The 16,935-nt window shown below is 39.9% G+C and overlaps 1 protein-coding gene across 5 annotated transcripts in view; it reads left to right on the top strand.

Moving 5' to 3' along the window:
* PRRG1 (proline rich and Gla domain 1) overlaps positions 1 to 16,935 on the top strand; it is a 54,303-nt gene that overhangs the window by 18,655 nt on the left and 18,713 nt on the right. For 3 of the 5 annotated variants that reach the window (XM_014252343.2, XM_088051765.1, XM_014252335.2), the window contains exons 3-4: positions 1,769 to 1,929; positions 8,484 to 12,210. In XM_014252343.2, coding sequence (XP_014107818.1) covers positions 1,769 to 1,929; positions 8,484 to 9,002 — 680 coding nt within the window. In that variant the 3' untranslated portion in view covers positions 9,003 to 12,210. Of the gene's footprint in view, positions 1 to 1,768; positions 1,930 to 8,483; positions 12,211 to 16,935 lie in introns of those variants that run through there. The other 2 variants (XM_088051767.1, XM_088051766.1) reach the window with 1 other exon arrangement.

Genomic DNA, 16,935 nt, shown 5'->3' with positions numbered 1-16,935 from the left:
GAGAGCCCGAATCTGTAAATCAGGGTATTTTCAGCTACCTGCATTTTCCCATGTTTCTTTTCCCTCTGCATCTGATACAAAGCTGTCATCATTTCTCTCATTGCTCTTTTTGGGGATGGATTCCAGTGGTGAAATGAAATTCTCTAAGTTTTATCTGCTGAAGGGAGGGAAACTTAATTTACAGTGCATTATCTACCCTTCAGTGCCTCTACATATGGGCACTCTTAGAAGAGTCTGGCCTGACACTTGTTCCCTTCAGGAATGCCTTCAAGGAGGTGGGGAAAGTAGGAAAAGCACTTGCAGTCCATCCCTAGGCATGCCTGTGCGCTGCATTCCTGATATGGATGGATCCTTCAGCTCATCACCTTGAGGTGATCACTGAGGCATGAGGCTGAAAGAAACCAAATTATTCAGGCCTAGAGGGAAGTGAGGTCAATTGTGTGGGAATTGGAAAACAGCTGTCTTTTATTCTTTGCTTTTTGAAGAGACTTCTGAATATTAATGTCTATGTTACTTAGTCAATGAACTTATAAAATAGGAGATGTCCATGGGTTCACCTGTGGTGCTGAAGAAAACCAAATTTGCAGTAGGTGCAGTTGCAGAACTGGATGCACTGAACCCCTAGCATCCTCATGGCCTGGTAATTTTTGTGATGCAAAAACAGTTTCTTTGCTGCCCTCCTTTTATAACATAAAAAAATCAGATGATTAAGGGAAAAAAAAAACCTTTCAGAGTAACTGCAAATGAAGCAATGCACAAATGATTGTGTAGGCCAAGAAAGTGCTACAAATGCATTAGTGTGGCAGTGCATTGAATCATTATCCCCTCTTGCTGGCACTCGGAGCCCAAGAACAGCGTAGCACTGGCTTGATGTTTCTGCTTCCTGACCTGAAATACCTGGAGAATTCCTGCATCATGCACTGCAGATGTACCTCCTGGATAATTCAGCCTGATGGATTTCAGAGTGTTCCCAGTTACTGCATATGTAAAAATCATTAGGTCAGTGAGTTTGATGGAAAACTGGAACATCAGAAGGAAAGAGATTGCTTCCAGCTCTCTTTCTTGGACAGCAAACTAAGGGAAGCAAATAAAGAATACCTGTGTCAGAACACTGGTTGCATTTTAAGATTGATTCATTTGATTCATGAAGCAAGGTGAGGTTTTCTGTATGGTTAAAAAAAATAGAAAGAGGCTACTTCCCCCCCACACCCTCAAAACAGCACCCATTTCATTGTTGAGGGTTCTGGAATGAGGGGACCAAGTCTGCTTCAAAGTTGCTTAAGAAAACTTACAGACTTAAACATGGATAAATGCAGCTGTCTGCTGCTTGTGACTCTGGGTAATAGTCATGAATATTTATATCAAAAACTTCAGAACATTCTGGTGTGATGCCCTCAGGCAGTTGCAAATATCATTTTTGATGTTGACAAGCAGGATTTGTTTGTTCTGTGTCAGCTTCAGCTGAGCATGTCTGTCTCTTCCAAAGACTCTTCTTGGGCACCAGCTTCAGTCTTGTTTCACCACACATGACTATGATGCTGTGGAGTCTGTGCATTTATAATATTTTAGCAATAACTGCTGAAATTGTAGGCCCAGCTGCTTACCACAGTGAGCAAAACTAGGAAAGGCCTTTTATCATATCAAATAAAGGGGAAGACTTTGAAAAAACTTTTACTCAAAGGCCTATCTTCTTGGAGCAATTCTAGCATGAGGTTTTGGGTGTCTATTTTAGAAGTTTACCTTTATTGACTCTCCTCTTCTTATTCAGTGTTCTTAACAGAGGACAAAGCCAACTCTGTCTTAAAAAGATACCCAAGAGCCAACACGTTTCTGGAAGAAATAAAGCAAGGTGACATAGAACATGAATGCAGAGAAGAAATCTGTAGCTATGAAGAAGCAAGAGAAGCATTTGAAAATGAGGAAAAAACGGTATGTTTTGTGGTGTATGTAAAGATGGGTAGGGTGTATTTACACTAAACTTTGGGGTGTGCTGAGTGCTTGTGTGTTTTCCAACATTGCATTAGATTTTTAGATTTGGTTTTTGCACAGGGAAATTTTACTGGCGAGTCCAGTGATTTAGTGGCAGCACAGGGAACCTTTCAGATTTCTTCCAAAATTTACACAGATGACACATTCCACTCTTCAATGGCTGAGCTCTACATCAAAAAATAACAGTGTATTAAGGCATACTGGGCATTTTAAGCTCTTGGCATCTTTTTGTTGTTACTGATGTGTATCTCACACATAGCTGGGGAGATGGATAAGGCTGGCATGAGAATTTTTGGATTTTTTAAAATGAAGTTGTAGGACATGTGGTGTCTTTTCAAAGCTGCTTCTTTCTGAAGCTATGAAGTGCCTGCACACATGTGTTTTTTACCTCCCAAGCTTGACTTGGTGTGACTATTCCTAATGATAGCTCATTGTGTAATTCAAAATAATGTGTGCAATGAGACAGCTTGTTTAAAATTCTAACCCAATATCACTTCTGCTTTTTGTTCCAGTCACTAGAGAAAGCATAACCTAAACATGTTGTGTCTCAGCTTCTTTCTCCCATTTAGAAACATTTTATGCTGTGGTAATTAGTATTTATTTGGGAAGTAGTAAAATATAAATATAAATAATTACATTTCTTTACTGCCACAAGTGGTGAAGGAGCTTCCAATAAGGTCCTGACCTTTTATCCATTTCCACTACTGTATCATTTTTCCCTGGCTGCTGTATTCTGCTGTGGGGAGTTGCTAATGGGCCAGGCTCTGCTAATGTGCAGTGGTGCCTGACCAGCCTCATTTACTTGGGCTTTATTTAGTGCATTGTCCCCCAGCAGTATCCATCCACACAGCCACTTAGTAGTACTTAACATCTGTGTCCCAGGGGAAGGGAATGGATGCAGTAAACTGGGAACATGATATAGTATATTCAGAGAAATGCAGGATCATAACTTTCATAGTATAGATAGATTGGAATTCAAATAAGAGCTTGTAGCTTATTTATTTTGTGATAACTTTTTGTTCTAATCTCTGTCTTTGTATTTTTTCTCTCTTCCACTTGCTTCTTTGTTTTTCTGCAGTCTTCTGGGCAGGTCTGCAACCTGCAGATTTGTAACATTAAAAGAATATTGAGCAGTTCCCTCAAGTTATTTTTGGTGCATGAGTTTCTAATTAGCGTTGTTTATGTCAAGTGTGCATACATGCCATTCAATATTTCCAAGACAGGCTTGGGAATTTTGACAGATTCAGAATTATTATTTAAAACTATAAAGTTAGTTATAAAGATAAAACTCTTATGTTAGGCTAGAGCCAACAGGGAAGAATTTGCAGAAATTCGTGGGTAAAATAGAATATGAAATTCTGTGTTGACAAATGTAATGCATGTGGAGAAATTTGAACATTCATTATAATATATGATTGGCTCCAAACAGAATTCAGGAACAAGAGCTGGATTTCAATCTGTGAAGACTTCAGTTTAATGCTGAGCAGTCAAACAAAGCCAAAACAAAAAACTCTTGAGTTCTAAGAATCTGAAATAAAGAAACAGGGATCAAAATAAAGAGCTTACCCACATCTTGAGTATGTACAGCTCTCATCTCCCTATCGCTTTAAAAGCAAATTAGTAGGTGAGGAAGGACCAGAGAAGTGTGGCAATTGATCAAAGATATGAACGGACTTGTGTAACAACAATAGATCATAAAATAATTGAATCAGGGAATATGTGATGATGCCTGTGAGATAAGGGCTGAGCTGAGGTCAGTCACTTGCCATCCTTCTGATAGCAGAGTTAAGAGGGCCTCAAAGGAAACTGGAAAGGTGCAAGTTCAAAGCAAACAGAAGTCTCTCCTCATCACAGCTAATGGAGCTGTGTACTGCTTTGCCACAGGATGTCTCAGATCCTGAAAGCTTGTATAGGTTCAGAGAACAGTGATGTAAATGAAGGGAAGATGAATCAGTCTGGAACCATTAATTAAAAGGAACCAACTTTGGCTAATGGAAGTTCTTGAGGTACAAATATGTGAAATCTAGGAGAGGGTCCCTGCCTGCTTGTGTTTGAACTCTTTCAGCAGTCTCTAATGATTACTGTCAGAGAGAAGTTAACAGATAAGGTGAGCCCTAGGTGTGATCTTGTAAAGCTGTTTATTGGTGGTGCCTGTAGCCTGCAGGCAGCACTGCGTGTGGTCACTGGTCAGATGTCAGAGGTGAGGCTCAAAGATTTATTCAAAGGTTGCTGTATGAAGTATCCGAGTGTGACTGTAGCGCTGACATTATTTACTTTCCATTAACTCATTTTTTTAAATTAAACTGCATGAAGTTTTTAAAAGCTGAAAGTCAAATATTTTCATTCCTGTTGCAAATTTTCAGTGAATTTTAAATATTGCAAAAATTGCCAAGTTCTCTTTGTTGCTTTATTCAAACAAAACAAACTACTGCTAAAAAGATTAGTGAGCAACTCAAAACTTGTCAGCACCAGATCTAAAATTATATGATCAAGTAAGACTTCCAGTGTCTCTCTGTGTGTAATTATGGATGCTGGATAAATACTCATAAGAGATGTGAATCTTTTCCTGCTACTTGAAATTGGGGCAGACTGGAAGGGAAGAGTGTAGCAGGTGCACTTACTTCCCCTTAATACTCTGTTCTCACCCTCTTACTCTGTTCTCACCCTCTGCCTGGCCAATACCAAGCAGTCTTCTGACTGGCTTATTATCAGTCCACCTTTAAAGCAAGTCAGGAAATTGACAAAGAATCGTTTGAGGATGACGATGCTGCCAAATGTGGTAAAGGCGTTTCCCTGAAATTCTCAAGAGAGTGTGAGTCTTGACTTCCTTGTGGATCCCTTATTTTATTCAGCATTCAGATCCAGCTGACTGATACTGACTCTGTTCTGAGGAGTATTCCAAATGAAAGGGAAACTGAATTCTGGAAAATTTTGCTGTAACTGTCTCTGGGATGCCTTTGAGAATTCCTTTTCATTATTTCAAACTGGATTTGCCAAAGCACTAAGGTACATTCATAAAAATAGCTCTTGGCAGGAATATATGTTAGATGTTTTCCAAGTCTTTTCCATTGCAGTTATCTGATTCTGTGGCCTGCTTAAGTTTTTCAGCCTTATAAGGCTTTTACACCTGGTATTCCCAGTTGTACAGCACTCAGTGATAAATGATTACTGAAGTGCCCTTTTCATTAATCACAAGTTAGTAATTTTGTCATGCGGAAAGTCCTTCCTGTTGTTAAAGATAGCAGCAATTGTGGGAGGTACGTTTGTGCTGTGAGTTTTCCAGTTTATAAATTACTCTTTAACTTTCTGTGTGAGTTTTACAGATACTTTGTAAATTTTCAGTCTTCCCCCTCTTGGTCTTTTTCAAACAGCAGGTTTTTTACAAACAGCAGCTGTACAAATCCTCACATTGTACAAACTCATCTAAGTTGTCTGTGGCTTTGTTGGGGAGGATTTGACTCTGACCAGATGTCTTGTACTCCTCCTGCACCATCCCTTTACTTTGCAGTGTAGCTGTGGGGTGGCAGAGCAGAGGGAGAGCTTGGCAGATGTGCAACTTAGACCTGAAGGATGAATTTCCTGCAGTTCCTGTCAATTGTGGCATTCTGGAGCTAAACATCTTTGTGCTTCTCTTGGAGAGCTGACTTGCAAAAATGCAAGCTGGGAACCCGGGATCTAATATGGCAACAAGGTTACTTTTTGTGGGGTTTGGTGGAGCTTTTTTAGTTGGTTGTTTTTTTCTTTTCCCATGAAGAAGAACATTTAAAGATTTATCTATTTTTTAATGACTAAGCAAGTGTTTCTTTCTTAGTGTTTTTCATCTGTGTGCAGAACTGTATTCCACTGTCTTGAATTTTCTTTGCCTTGAATGTAAATGCAAGAGGACATTAAACTACTTTCATCCTTATGGCAGTTTAAACTCTTTAAGTTCTTTATGCATCTGTCTGGTCACATCACCAAGTCAAACATTCCCAAAGCAACACACCCTGTTCTGCACTAAGTGCCTGCCACTCTGGGAGAACGGGACAGATTTTCTGCTGCATTGCCGAGTAGCAGAGTGCCAAGGAGAGATCTTGCTGTTTCAGCTTTCTGAAGATACAGAGACATTTTCTACAGCACATAGATCTGACCTAGAAGTAACATAGAAACAACATTTAAATACCAGTCACTACTTGCTACCCTTCTATTGCAGGAGATGCATTTCCTCTGCAGTCTGCAACACAAAATAGATTGTTATAGGGGAGAAGTCTGATTTCTTCTTTTTCTTCAAAACTACCTTTCTCCTGCAGAGAGTCTTTAAAATGACATATCCTTGCACAGTATATTCAATGACTTTTAGTAAATCTTTGGTCTTAAAAACAAAAATTGAACAATTTTATTTCTTTGCTGCCATTGAGGCCGCAGAACAATGATGTGTGAAGTTCGGTTCCAGCACATACCAGCAGCATTTCACAATCCTAATTAATCCTTTCCTGCTTTTTTTAGTTAACAGTATATTATTTATTCCACTAAGTAATCTAGTTAGCTGTATCCTAACCAAATGCAAAAGTTATAGGTATGCTTAATTGCCTGGTAGTCTGGTGAGGAGAGGGTGAGATGTTTGGTTCTGCCAGATTTACTCATGCAGAGATCCCAAAAGCCCTCAGTTGTGCAGCTAATGGCATTTTTCAGCTACTTTTGTTAGTTCTCTGAAAATACATTTTTCTAAACTCATAGTGGTTGGTTTGAAGTTCACTGTGAAACACATGTCAAGGAGGGCCCTTGTAGACAAGTGTTTAGAGTCCATTTTTCCAGTCTCTCTTGCTTTGTTTGAAGCCAATGCCACCCAACACAGCTTAGATGTTTTGGACCTGGGTTCACATGAAAGAGAGGCATTGTGACAACCTGCTTGTGGTGTCAAGCCTTAAAATTTAGGGAAAATGTCAGATCCTGGATTGGTGTAGGAGTTGAATTTGAATTTGCACACAGATCTAAGAACAACTGAATTTATCTTTGGAAAACAAAATTTACAGGAGAGTCAATTGTTTCATGTACTTGTTTTGTTGCTCTTAACCTGAGTAAATTCTGATCCAGAAATGTTGATAGTGTGTGTTTTACCCATGGTGTCCTGGTCCTGCCTTTGCACAAGGAAGCCTGACCTCCATGCTAGAGGGATTGTGCTGCTTCTGGACTCAGGCTGCCTCTGGGGTCAGTCAGTGGCATTTTCTGTTTAATGCTCATCATGTGGCAGCAGGCCTGAACTAAAAAAACATGATGGATCTGATTTGTCTGTGCACAAAGTCAGCCTGCAACCTAAATACATCATTTACTAGCAACTGAGCAATTACATTTTCAGTTCTACCTGATGACTATTTTATAAATAGTTGCATGAAATGTGTGCTGTCATTTAAAAGTAAGGTGACGCTGGCAGGAGGATGAGGGGGTCTGTGCACTTTTAAAGAAAACTAGAGTTCAGAGATTCTGGCATGGGCTGGGGTGTCATTAATTACAGCTTTTTAGGGGTTGGATTTTAAATTATATTACAGTATACTAAAATATACTAAATTATGACTATAAAACTCAGTGGAAGTGTTTCATAGTAGGAGAGACTTTACAGGTGAGGATGGCTACTCTTTTGAGACAGAATATGCTTTTCTTTTGTGCTGTTTCTTCATAGCATTCACTGCAGAATAAATCAGAGGGTAACATGATATTTGTGCTCCCACTTGCTCATATTAATACAGCAAAGAGGACTTACAAATATTGGTGTCCCCCTTCATCTTTGTTTTTGCTTGTTCATATTTTCACTTTATGTTCCATTTATCTGTAGCTATGCTCTTATGGTTTCTAAAATATAATAACCCGTGTAATAGTCTCATAGTTATGGAGCTATTTTTAACTGTTAACAGAGGATCTGGATCAACTCAAAATAAGCTGACAGCAATTGCTATATGAGCCAGAGGGTGGGGCATATCTAAATTACGATAAAACAGTGCAGCATAGTTGTACTTTGCCAAAATGATCTGTCATTGTGAACCAGTGTTTCTATGTCAAATTGTACTAGTGTATTATTGCAATTTTTAAAAAAACCCTAAACTTATACCTTGGTGCTAACAGATTATGATCCACCAGATGGCTGATGTGCATGCTGATTAGGCAGGGGCTTTTGAGATTTTTGTTTTCGTAGTTTGTTTTGTGGTTGGGTTTTTTTCTTTCCTGAGTGTATTATTGCTTAGTTCTTTTTCTGCTGCATGTTTGTAAACACTGAGTGTAGATATAAGAATGTTAAAAGTGGTGAGGAGTTTGTTTGCAAAAGCAAATCCCTTTTGTATCACTAATCACGTGAAAAGAAAAATTGAAAGTTTGTGTGTGCTTATCCATGCCAGTTCTTATTTTAACCATCAGTATTTGAAATGCCTTTTCTTTTTCCTCATTCTTTAAAACAATTTGCTGACATTGCTTGTTTTTTATTAACTGTGTTATAGTTTCTGACATATTGTGTCTTGCTCTTCTAGAAGGAGTTCTGGAAAGTCTACAAAAATGGACTCCAGGGAGAAAGTAACACAGGACATAGCTGGTATTCATTTTACCTTGCATTTCCATTAATCATTGGCCTTTTTATTATCCTCATTGTCATTTTTGTCATCTGGAGATGCCTGTTTAAAAAGAAAATGCGTAGGCAGTCGGTGTACGTGCACAGGGGAGCCCACGGAGCGCTGGGCGATGGTGCTGATGGCAGAGGGCCCCTCCCGCCGCCTCTCAGCATTGTTCATTCCCCACAGGAGGAAATGTATGAAGTCAGTGGGCTCTCTCCAGGAGGTCTGAGCTATTCGGATGCACGGTCAGACTCAATATCCACAAGGCTCTCAAACTGTGATCCTCCTCCTTCCTATGAGGAAGCCACTGGGGAAATCACTGTGAGAAGAAGCGAAACTGAACAACATTTAGATCCACCCCCACAATACGAAGACATTGTGAATTCCAGTTCAGCCAGTGCCATCGCACTAACCCCCATTGTCACCAGTACAAAGTAAAACAATAAGAATGCCATGGACCTTTTAAAAATCGCTAATCATTTTGTAGCACTTTATCTTGGCTTATTATGCATTTCTGTAATTTAACAGACTTGTATACAATGAATTTCACCTTTTTTAGGTTTGCTCATTCTTTGGGTTTGGGATTTTTTTTTTCCCCTATTGAATGTCTTAAAAGATAAGGAATCTGTATTAAGAGTGTAGTGCAGATACAGATGTGGTGCTCTGTTATACTTCCCAAAAGTACCTCTGTTTTGAAGGATGTCACTTGTTTTATTCCAAACACTGTCCACATTCCCCACAAGATTTGTGGGATCCCCCTCCCCTTTCTTACTGTAGACTGTCAGAATTCCCTGCAATAGGGAATTCTTAAGCAACATTTTAATAGTTATTTACACTAGAGAGGACTGATTTTGCAGTATTGCCTCTTGTCTGGTTGGTTCCTTTTTCTCACTTGGGTTTTTGTTACATGCTGCACCCTCTCCTGGCCCTCAGGAGGCTGGGAGCCTTTGTGTTCAAACCAGGATCTCGTGTAGAGAATGCTGGTGTAAGAGCAATAATTCCAGAGTCCTAGCAGGAGAGATGTATTCTAAAGCTTATGCTATTACAGCTCAAAGTTCTGTAAATGCTTAGAAGCTGACAATTCAAGACACTAATTGGTGAATTTAATGGTGTAAGTTTTTGTCTGTGTTCTGCCGTTTCTGTTTTCCTATCAGGTTTTTTACTTTTGTATTTTAGGGGTGACAAGTGTGCATATGTTAACTTCAGAACCTGAAAGTTCATGCAACAGTAATAGTGAAGTACTCAAGAGTAGATAAAATCCTGATCATGGACTTCCTGTGATTTTCACTGGGACCAGGATGTAATCTATAAGCACATACACCCAAAGACATTAATTTCCTTTTTAAAGGGGGAAAAAGGAAAGAAATTCAGTGTCTGTGATTTCCTTTTTTCCCCAGCTATGAACACCTTCCTCAAGGTTTCGCCAGCTATAAATCCCTTCCTCAAGTTCTGATACTCCCTTGCCTATTGACTGTACCTTGTGTGCACCTTGTACTGGTGCCTGTGGAAATTCTTTGCATAGAATACAAATATCCTTTTTCAAAAGCAAATAAATTTATTGCTTATCCATTCCAACAAGGAATTCTAAGAACACGCGGGCATAACCCCAAGTATTAGCGTGGAGTAACTTTTTGAGGCTAAAGAGATGGATGAAAGTTACATAGAGGCTTGTACAGAATTTTATCCACTTGGTTTACATGGTACAAATTCTGGTGTGGTGATTATTCTTTCACAGGTTGATTTAAAAGTTAATTGCTCGCTTTAATTTCTGAGTATTAAGTTTGCTTTCTTTCTTCCCACACCAAGTAGCGTGGCATTAGCTTAGTACTGTTCTGTGTTCTACTAATCAATTAACACCAATTGAAATGTGTTGAGCCCTGAAGAACTGAATTATGTTGGCTTTCTTACAACAGAAGCCCGAACTGTCTTGTTTCAAACACCCCAAATGAAATGCCAGTGCCATCTGTTTGAAATTGCTCTTAATGTCCTTCTCATGGGGCCTTGGCCTAACTGTTCCAAGGGATTTTTATGGAAGGAGACTAGAAGGAAATGGATGGTTATAGATGGGTGTGTAAATGCACACTTCAATAAGAATATGATCTAACATATTGACAAGCAGTGTCAGGAGTTCTCATTTTTGTCAAAGAGCAGGTTGCCTTTGTTGCCTGCTGGGGATCTTCAGCTGCTAAGGCAAGTTGTATTAGAGATGAACTCCTGGCCAAACTCCTGACTCCACTGCCAAAACTGTAACTTCTATTAATATATAATAGATATATTAAGATAAGCACAGTATGTTTTGGACACTTGTAGTAAAAACTGCCTGGGTTTTGTTTGTGTACTGTCAGACCTTTTCTTTTGAAGTGGTTTTAGCTCTTGTGAATCCTGAATTGCCACCTATGGAAATTAAAGCTCCTTTCATACCAAGCAAGAGTTAATAAATACACTGCTTTAGGCGGATTCACCAGAACAAAGTGCCTCTTCCCAGCATGCAGGAACCACCTCAGAAAGAGCTGGTACTTCAGTGTCTGTGCCATATTGGCACCTCCTGTGCCTACCAGCACAGATAGTAATTTTAGCAGTAACTTCCTTGTCAGGATATAGGACTTAACTGTAAGAAATGCATGGAGTTCACCCATGTCACATTAAGCAGCTGTCATCATCCCCTGAACGTGGGCAGTCTGCTTTAGTAGTTCAGAGATGAGCTGGCTTTTCCCTTTTTTCTGTGTTTTCTTTACTCTGTGTTCTACTACCACTTTTAAAGGGTTTGTTTCTGGCTCCTAAGTTGAGTATGTTGCTTTATCCTGTTACTGTGTCCTGTAGATACTTTTACGTGCAATCCAAAATTGATGCTTGCCATTCCAAAAAAAGTCATAACCAAAAGCTGAGTGATCATGAGTTGAATTAATTGAACAATGCCTTTTCCATGAGTACAGGAGTATGAAAGCCATTGTGGGCTATAAATTTATGTCTTGGTGAATAAATTTAACATTTAAATGAAACCAGTGTGGGACAGTCATGCAAATGCATTTCCTCTAAAATAAGAATAGTTTTCTCTATGTTGGAATAATGTCAACTTACAAATTGTTTGTTCTGTTTTGTGAAATGTGGGAAAATAGCTTAGTCTTGTGGTTGGCTTTTCTAACCTGATTGAAAAATAAAATTTTATTTGTACTGGGGTTTTTTACAGCTTTTTTTTTCTTGTTGTTTTATCTATCCTGTAATTGCATTGTCATGCAATAAATATAAATTTATAGTTGTACCTCTCTAAGGTTTTGCAACTCTGAATGCAGTGCTGTCTTGACTGATGACATGAATAGTCAGGAAACTGCCTTTCCCACTTCTGAATGTAACATTGAATTTCATCTTGTATTGGGATTGAAATTATTTAGCTACTAAAATGAACTTAAAGGTGGCAGTGTTTTAAGAAATTATGGAAATTAATGATTTGCTTAGATGATATTAACATAGTGAAGGTTGTTCTCTCTTCACTGTATGTAAATAACTTCTGATTACAGTATTGTATATTTTAAAGGGGTTTGGTTTACATTAAATTATCCTATTTAAACATTTTTGCCTATGTTTATAGAACATTTTTGTAACATTTGTTTTTCAATATGCTAAATAAAAATTTTTAAGATGCCTCTAATATTTCAAAATACCAATTTTACACAACTGCAGTGAGTATTAAATTTGTGTATTTAAATGATCTTTTAATTTTCGTTGTTCTGTGGACTTAATCAGTTTTATGAACTGATTGTTTTGATGATATAAAATACAGATATTTTGTTCATGGGTAAGCAAGTCTATTTTAAAATTCAGGCTCAATTTTTATCAGAGTTGTGGATTTGTATTGTTTCCTATTTAAAAAAAAAAAAGCCTTTAACACTGAGATGAGCTCATTTGCTCAGTCTGGTGTTCATAACACCAAGGTTGTGGGTTCAATACCTGTATGGGCTGTTCACTTATGAGTTGGACTTGACGGTCCCTTCCAGCTCAGAATATTCTGTGATTCATTGTAGCCATAGCTAAGTAAGTCACAGGCTGAGGGAAGGGAAGCTAGCAAAAAATGTTGAAGTTGGAGGACTAAATTTCAAAGTTCCCCTCAGCCACTCAGAAGTGATTACGAAATTTCATGTCAGCTCTAGGAAGGATGAATTAACAGAGAACAAAACCAAGCCCAGCCTTGTGTATTGATCCCTGCTGAAAACTGAAGGTCTCCATTCCAGGCAGCACAAAGTGGGTGTCATCCCTTCCCTCTCTGGTAATCAGGATAAAAGTATCCCTGGGATTGCTCACCAGGGCAGGGTCTGTGGAAGAGGCTGGAGAAGCCCAGAATGAGGTTTGTGCCTCAGAGCAGTGAACTCAAGTGCAGTTTTGTGCTGCTCATAACAAAAGGGCGAAGAAAGGTACTTGAAGCAGCAAAGGGCAGTGACTTTCCAAGCTGTCAGTGCACAGTGCAGCCCCGTGCTCCCCTTGGGAAGCTTTCATTTGTGTATCCCAAGCCAGCACCATCCAAACAGGATGCTCTGCCCTGGGTTAGCTGGAGCTTGCTGTGCACACAGACGCTTGTGTCGTGCAACACATCCATCAGCAGGGGCTGGCATGTGCACATGGTTTAGTGCATGGCTTTGCCTGCAGGCCTGGCTATGGGAACGTGGGGAATGCGATGCTGAACTGGTGTCATGAATCTCAGTGTCTGTAAAAATCAGATCATTGTGCGGGTTACCAGTGATGAATGTTCATTATTTATTGTTCCTCGTGCCCAGAGCTCTGTACTGGGCTGCTCTAAATCACACTCGTAGATTTCTTTTTATTTTCTGCATAATGTGAGCTTTGTAAATGTCTCCTAGTGCCACTTGCTGATTTTTAAAAAGAAGGAAAACCATGTTCAGCCGAAAGCACTGAGGTGACATCTGTACTTTTTCATTGCTTGCTGTGCACACATTTGATTGATTTGCTACAGGGTAATTGAACTTTGAATTTTGCCAGAAAGTTGAAGTGCACTTTACTTCTGTGGGGGTATCTCGGTAATTGTATTTTTCATTTGGCAGTGAGTTATTGAATGCTAAGTAACAAGTCAGTGCAAGAAAGATCTTGCTTATACTCTCTTGACCATATCTGTCTATCTATAGATAGATATAGATATCTATGTATCTACATGTATTATACAGCATATTATACAGGACTTGATTCCCATTTAGATCTCTGCAAATGTTTGCTGTAATGTTAGAGCTTTGTCCTCTTTGCCTGTCCTCTCTCCGTGTATCATGCAATAAAGACACACTGACTGCTGTGCTGTTTTCCCCTTTAGAAACAAAGCCTAAGAATCAAAATGACAATTTTCAGTGTGCCCTGCTGTTTCCTTCTCCACTTGGAAGCACTGTACATAACTGTGTGGCTCCCAGGGTTAGCTGAGGAGCTTAAAGCAAGAAGGGAACAAGTATTTAAAAAATTCATTTTGATAATGCCAGCAATGAGATCTCTGCATAAGGAATAATCTGTACCAGACTGTTTCCCTGGCCTTTCCTATGGTGTGGGATGTGTTTTCCCACACAACAGACCTTGGATCAATTCCATGGGTCAGAGGCTCCCAATTTGATTTTTCTTTATTTTCTCACTCAGCTCTTGCCGCTGGCAGTGGCGCAGCAGCCGCTCTTTGCTGTGCCCAGGGACTCGAGTTGTTTGGTGACACGCATCTGTACATAGGTGTCTCTGGAAGCCAGGCTTCTCTGCTTTCCTCCCCTGACCTTGCTGCTCTGCTCGCACCCAGGCCAGGCAGTGTTTCAGTGCTGGACAAAGAGCTGAGGGGATGGACTGGTTTGGGACCAGAGGCAGGTGTGAGGCTGCTGTGACACATAGTGAGGCACAGTCTGGTATCACCTCTGGCCTTTTCATTACCACTCTGAATACAGCCACCTCATGTGGGTTGTTCACACGATTAAAACCACTGCAGGCAGCACTTCTTGCCAGGACTTAATATGAAAAATAGTCGTCAAAGAAAAGCAAGGGCAATGGGACCAGCTCAAACATTTTCCCCAGCTAGTACTCCTAAACTCTTTCGGCACAAATAATGTTATTGTCATTTACTATTAGAATTACTATTTTATTTTTTTCCTTATGCTTTTGTTGTGTCTGCTTTTCTGTTCATGATTGTATTCTAACCACAGGTTTTTCCTTATGGGTGGGTGAAGGTATAATATACATGTAATCATGAAAAGCTACATGTTTCAATTTTTTTTTTCTGTTTCTGGGTGAGTTGGGTTTTCTCCTCTTAGCTTGCTGTTTTTTTCATTTTGTTTAATAAAAGTGCTGAATAATGACACCTCCTTTTTCTGCTGCCCCTAAAATCTTTCACATGCTCCTTTAGCAAAGTGCATAACAGTTTATATTTTTATTGTGCAGATTCCCTAGAAGAAATGTAGCTTCAAAAATAATTTTTAATATTATTTTTTCTTCAGTCATTTTTTTGTAACTTTTGAAGTGTTACTTGTAGCTTAATTTCCCTGTTCTTGCCTAATTGTGCTTCAACCCTCATTACCTTGCAGCGTTTCCACACAGGCAGCTTGGATCCATGAAAACACTACCATCTTCTCTATTGGCAGGAATGTTTAAAAAAGGAGGTTTTTGCTCTGCAAATTGCTTTCAGATTTCAGCATTTACTGTTCTGCATAACCCAGCACTGACTTCCTGAAACTGGTTCACAAAATCCTGATCCCAGTGCCAAGCTGTCAGCATACCCTTAGCCCCTGAGGAAGTCTTGCTCTCAACCCTGACCTTCACCCACAGCCCTGGAGCAAGGATTTGAACTTGTGTTGCCTCCATTGCAGGGCATTAGGCAGCTTTGAATATTAGACTAAGCTTGCAGTCTTTATCTTCCTCAAGCTTCAAAATCCTTTGAAATTCTCTATATTATATGCCGATCTCTAGGTCTTAAGTACTTAACATTGACTTAATTTACTTACTACTAAATTCTTAGGGATTCTTGCAAATTAGACCAGTATATTTCTGTTATGGGATGTCATAGGGTGTGGGTTTGAGCTGCTCTCTTGATTTTTTTGTATACTGGTGACACCAAACTTGGTGTTACACTTTATGGTTCACAAATTTCATCTGGAACCTGAGAAATCTTCACCAGTCTAGGTTTTGTTGCTTGTTTTTGTCAAAACTGACAGGGTCCCATAAGCAATTTTAGCTTCACTGAATTACTCTTCAGTATACAGTATTCAGTATACTCTTCTTATACATTTAAAAAAATTCCTGAGTAGCAGCAGTTGATGGTTTTATGATTGACTACGGTGATGTCTCCTAGCAACATGACTGAAAAAAGATCATCCTATGCTGCTCGTTTGTCCAGAGATTTCCAAATTGCTGTGTTTATCTTGATGAGGCTAATTCATCTCACTTCACCAGTACTCTCTGGACCACATTTTGTGTCCATTTTGTGTTGGAAAGGGTTCTCCAAAGTCACACCAAAGGTGTAAAGCCTTTTCCCAGAGTCCTGTTTTGGGATGTGCAAAATCCCCTCCAAGCAGCTGAGTAGTGCTACCCCACATCCCCAAAGCATTCACTTCCCTTGGCCTGCCCTTTCCCTGCAGCTCTTGTGTGCCAGGTCTTGCAAAGGTTGGAGGCCTGTGGAGTTCACTTCATTGTCTGACACAGGATTTCAGAGCCAGGTACCCTGTGGACCTTTCATCTGGCACCTCCTCTGTGCTCGTGGTGATGACAAACGAGTAACTTGCTCATAGTCAACATCATTTTGATAACCCTTTCTTTTAAAGAGATTGCTGTTATTAATAGTGAACAAGTGCTCCTCTTCCACGAGATGTCACAGTCTACCCTGCAGTCTCCCACCTCCTCATGGCACTTCCCTTTGCTTTCCCAGAACCTCCGCCGGCTGGGAGGACACTGTGTCCCCACCACAGCTTCTGTGTTGGCCTGAGGCTGGTTAGCAGGAGGTGATGGAGGCATTGCTGGGTGGGAGGTTGTTGTAGTTGATAGCTTGAAATGTATCTTTTCACATGTTTTAGTTGTGATTTCCCCCCCAGTTTCTTTTTCTCCCAACTGTTTGCCTGGCGTCAAGTTACCATGGTTACTGAAGTTTCTCTCCTCAGCCCCACGGCGAGAGGCCGGATAGAGTAAAGAGAGGACCCTGCTGGCATTTCCAGCTGCTTGAAGTTTATTTAGCCCAGGAGACCCTTCTTTCCAATACGGAAGTTTGTAACTTTGTTTTTCCTGTCCCAGAATGCGTCTGAGCTATGGAAACTGGGAGGGCATGCTTACCTTGCCTTCCCTTTCTTTTCCCCCTGTGTTGCCAGGAAACCAGCCACCCCCCTCTGCCCCTCTGTGGAGAATACTCCTACACCTTTGTGGG

The sequence above is a fragment of the Pseudopodoces humilis genome, chromosome 2, assembly GCF_049639895.1.
Source record: "Pseudopodoces humilis isolate 2021_Gansu_Grassland_sample_001 chromosome 2, ASM4963989v1, whole genome shotgun sequence".
In the NCBI taxonomy this organism is placed as follows: domain Eukaryota; kingdom Metazoa; phylum Chordata; class Aves; order Passeriformes; family Paridae; genus Pseudopodoces; species Pseudopodoces humilis.
Note: the sequence above shows the minus strand (reverse complement) of the source record. Positions and strands in the feature narration are given on the sequence as shown.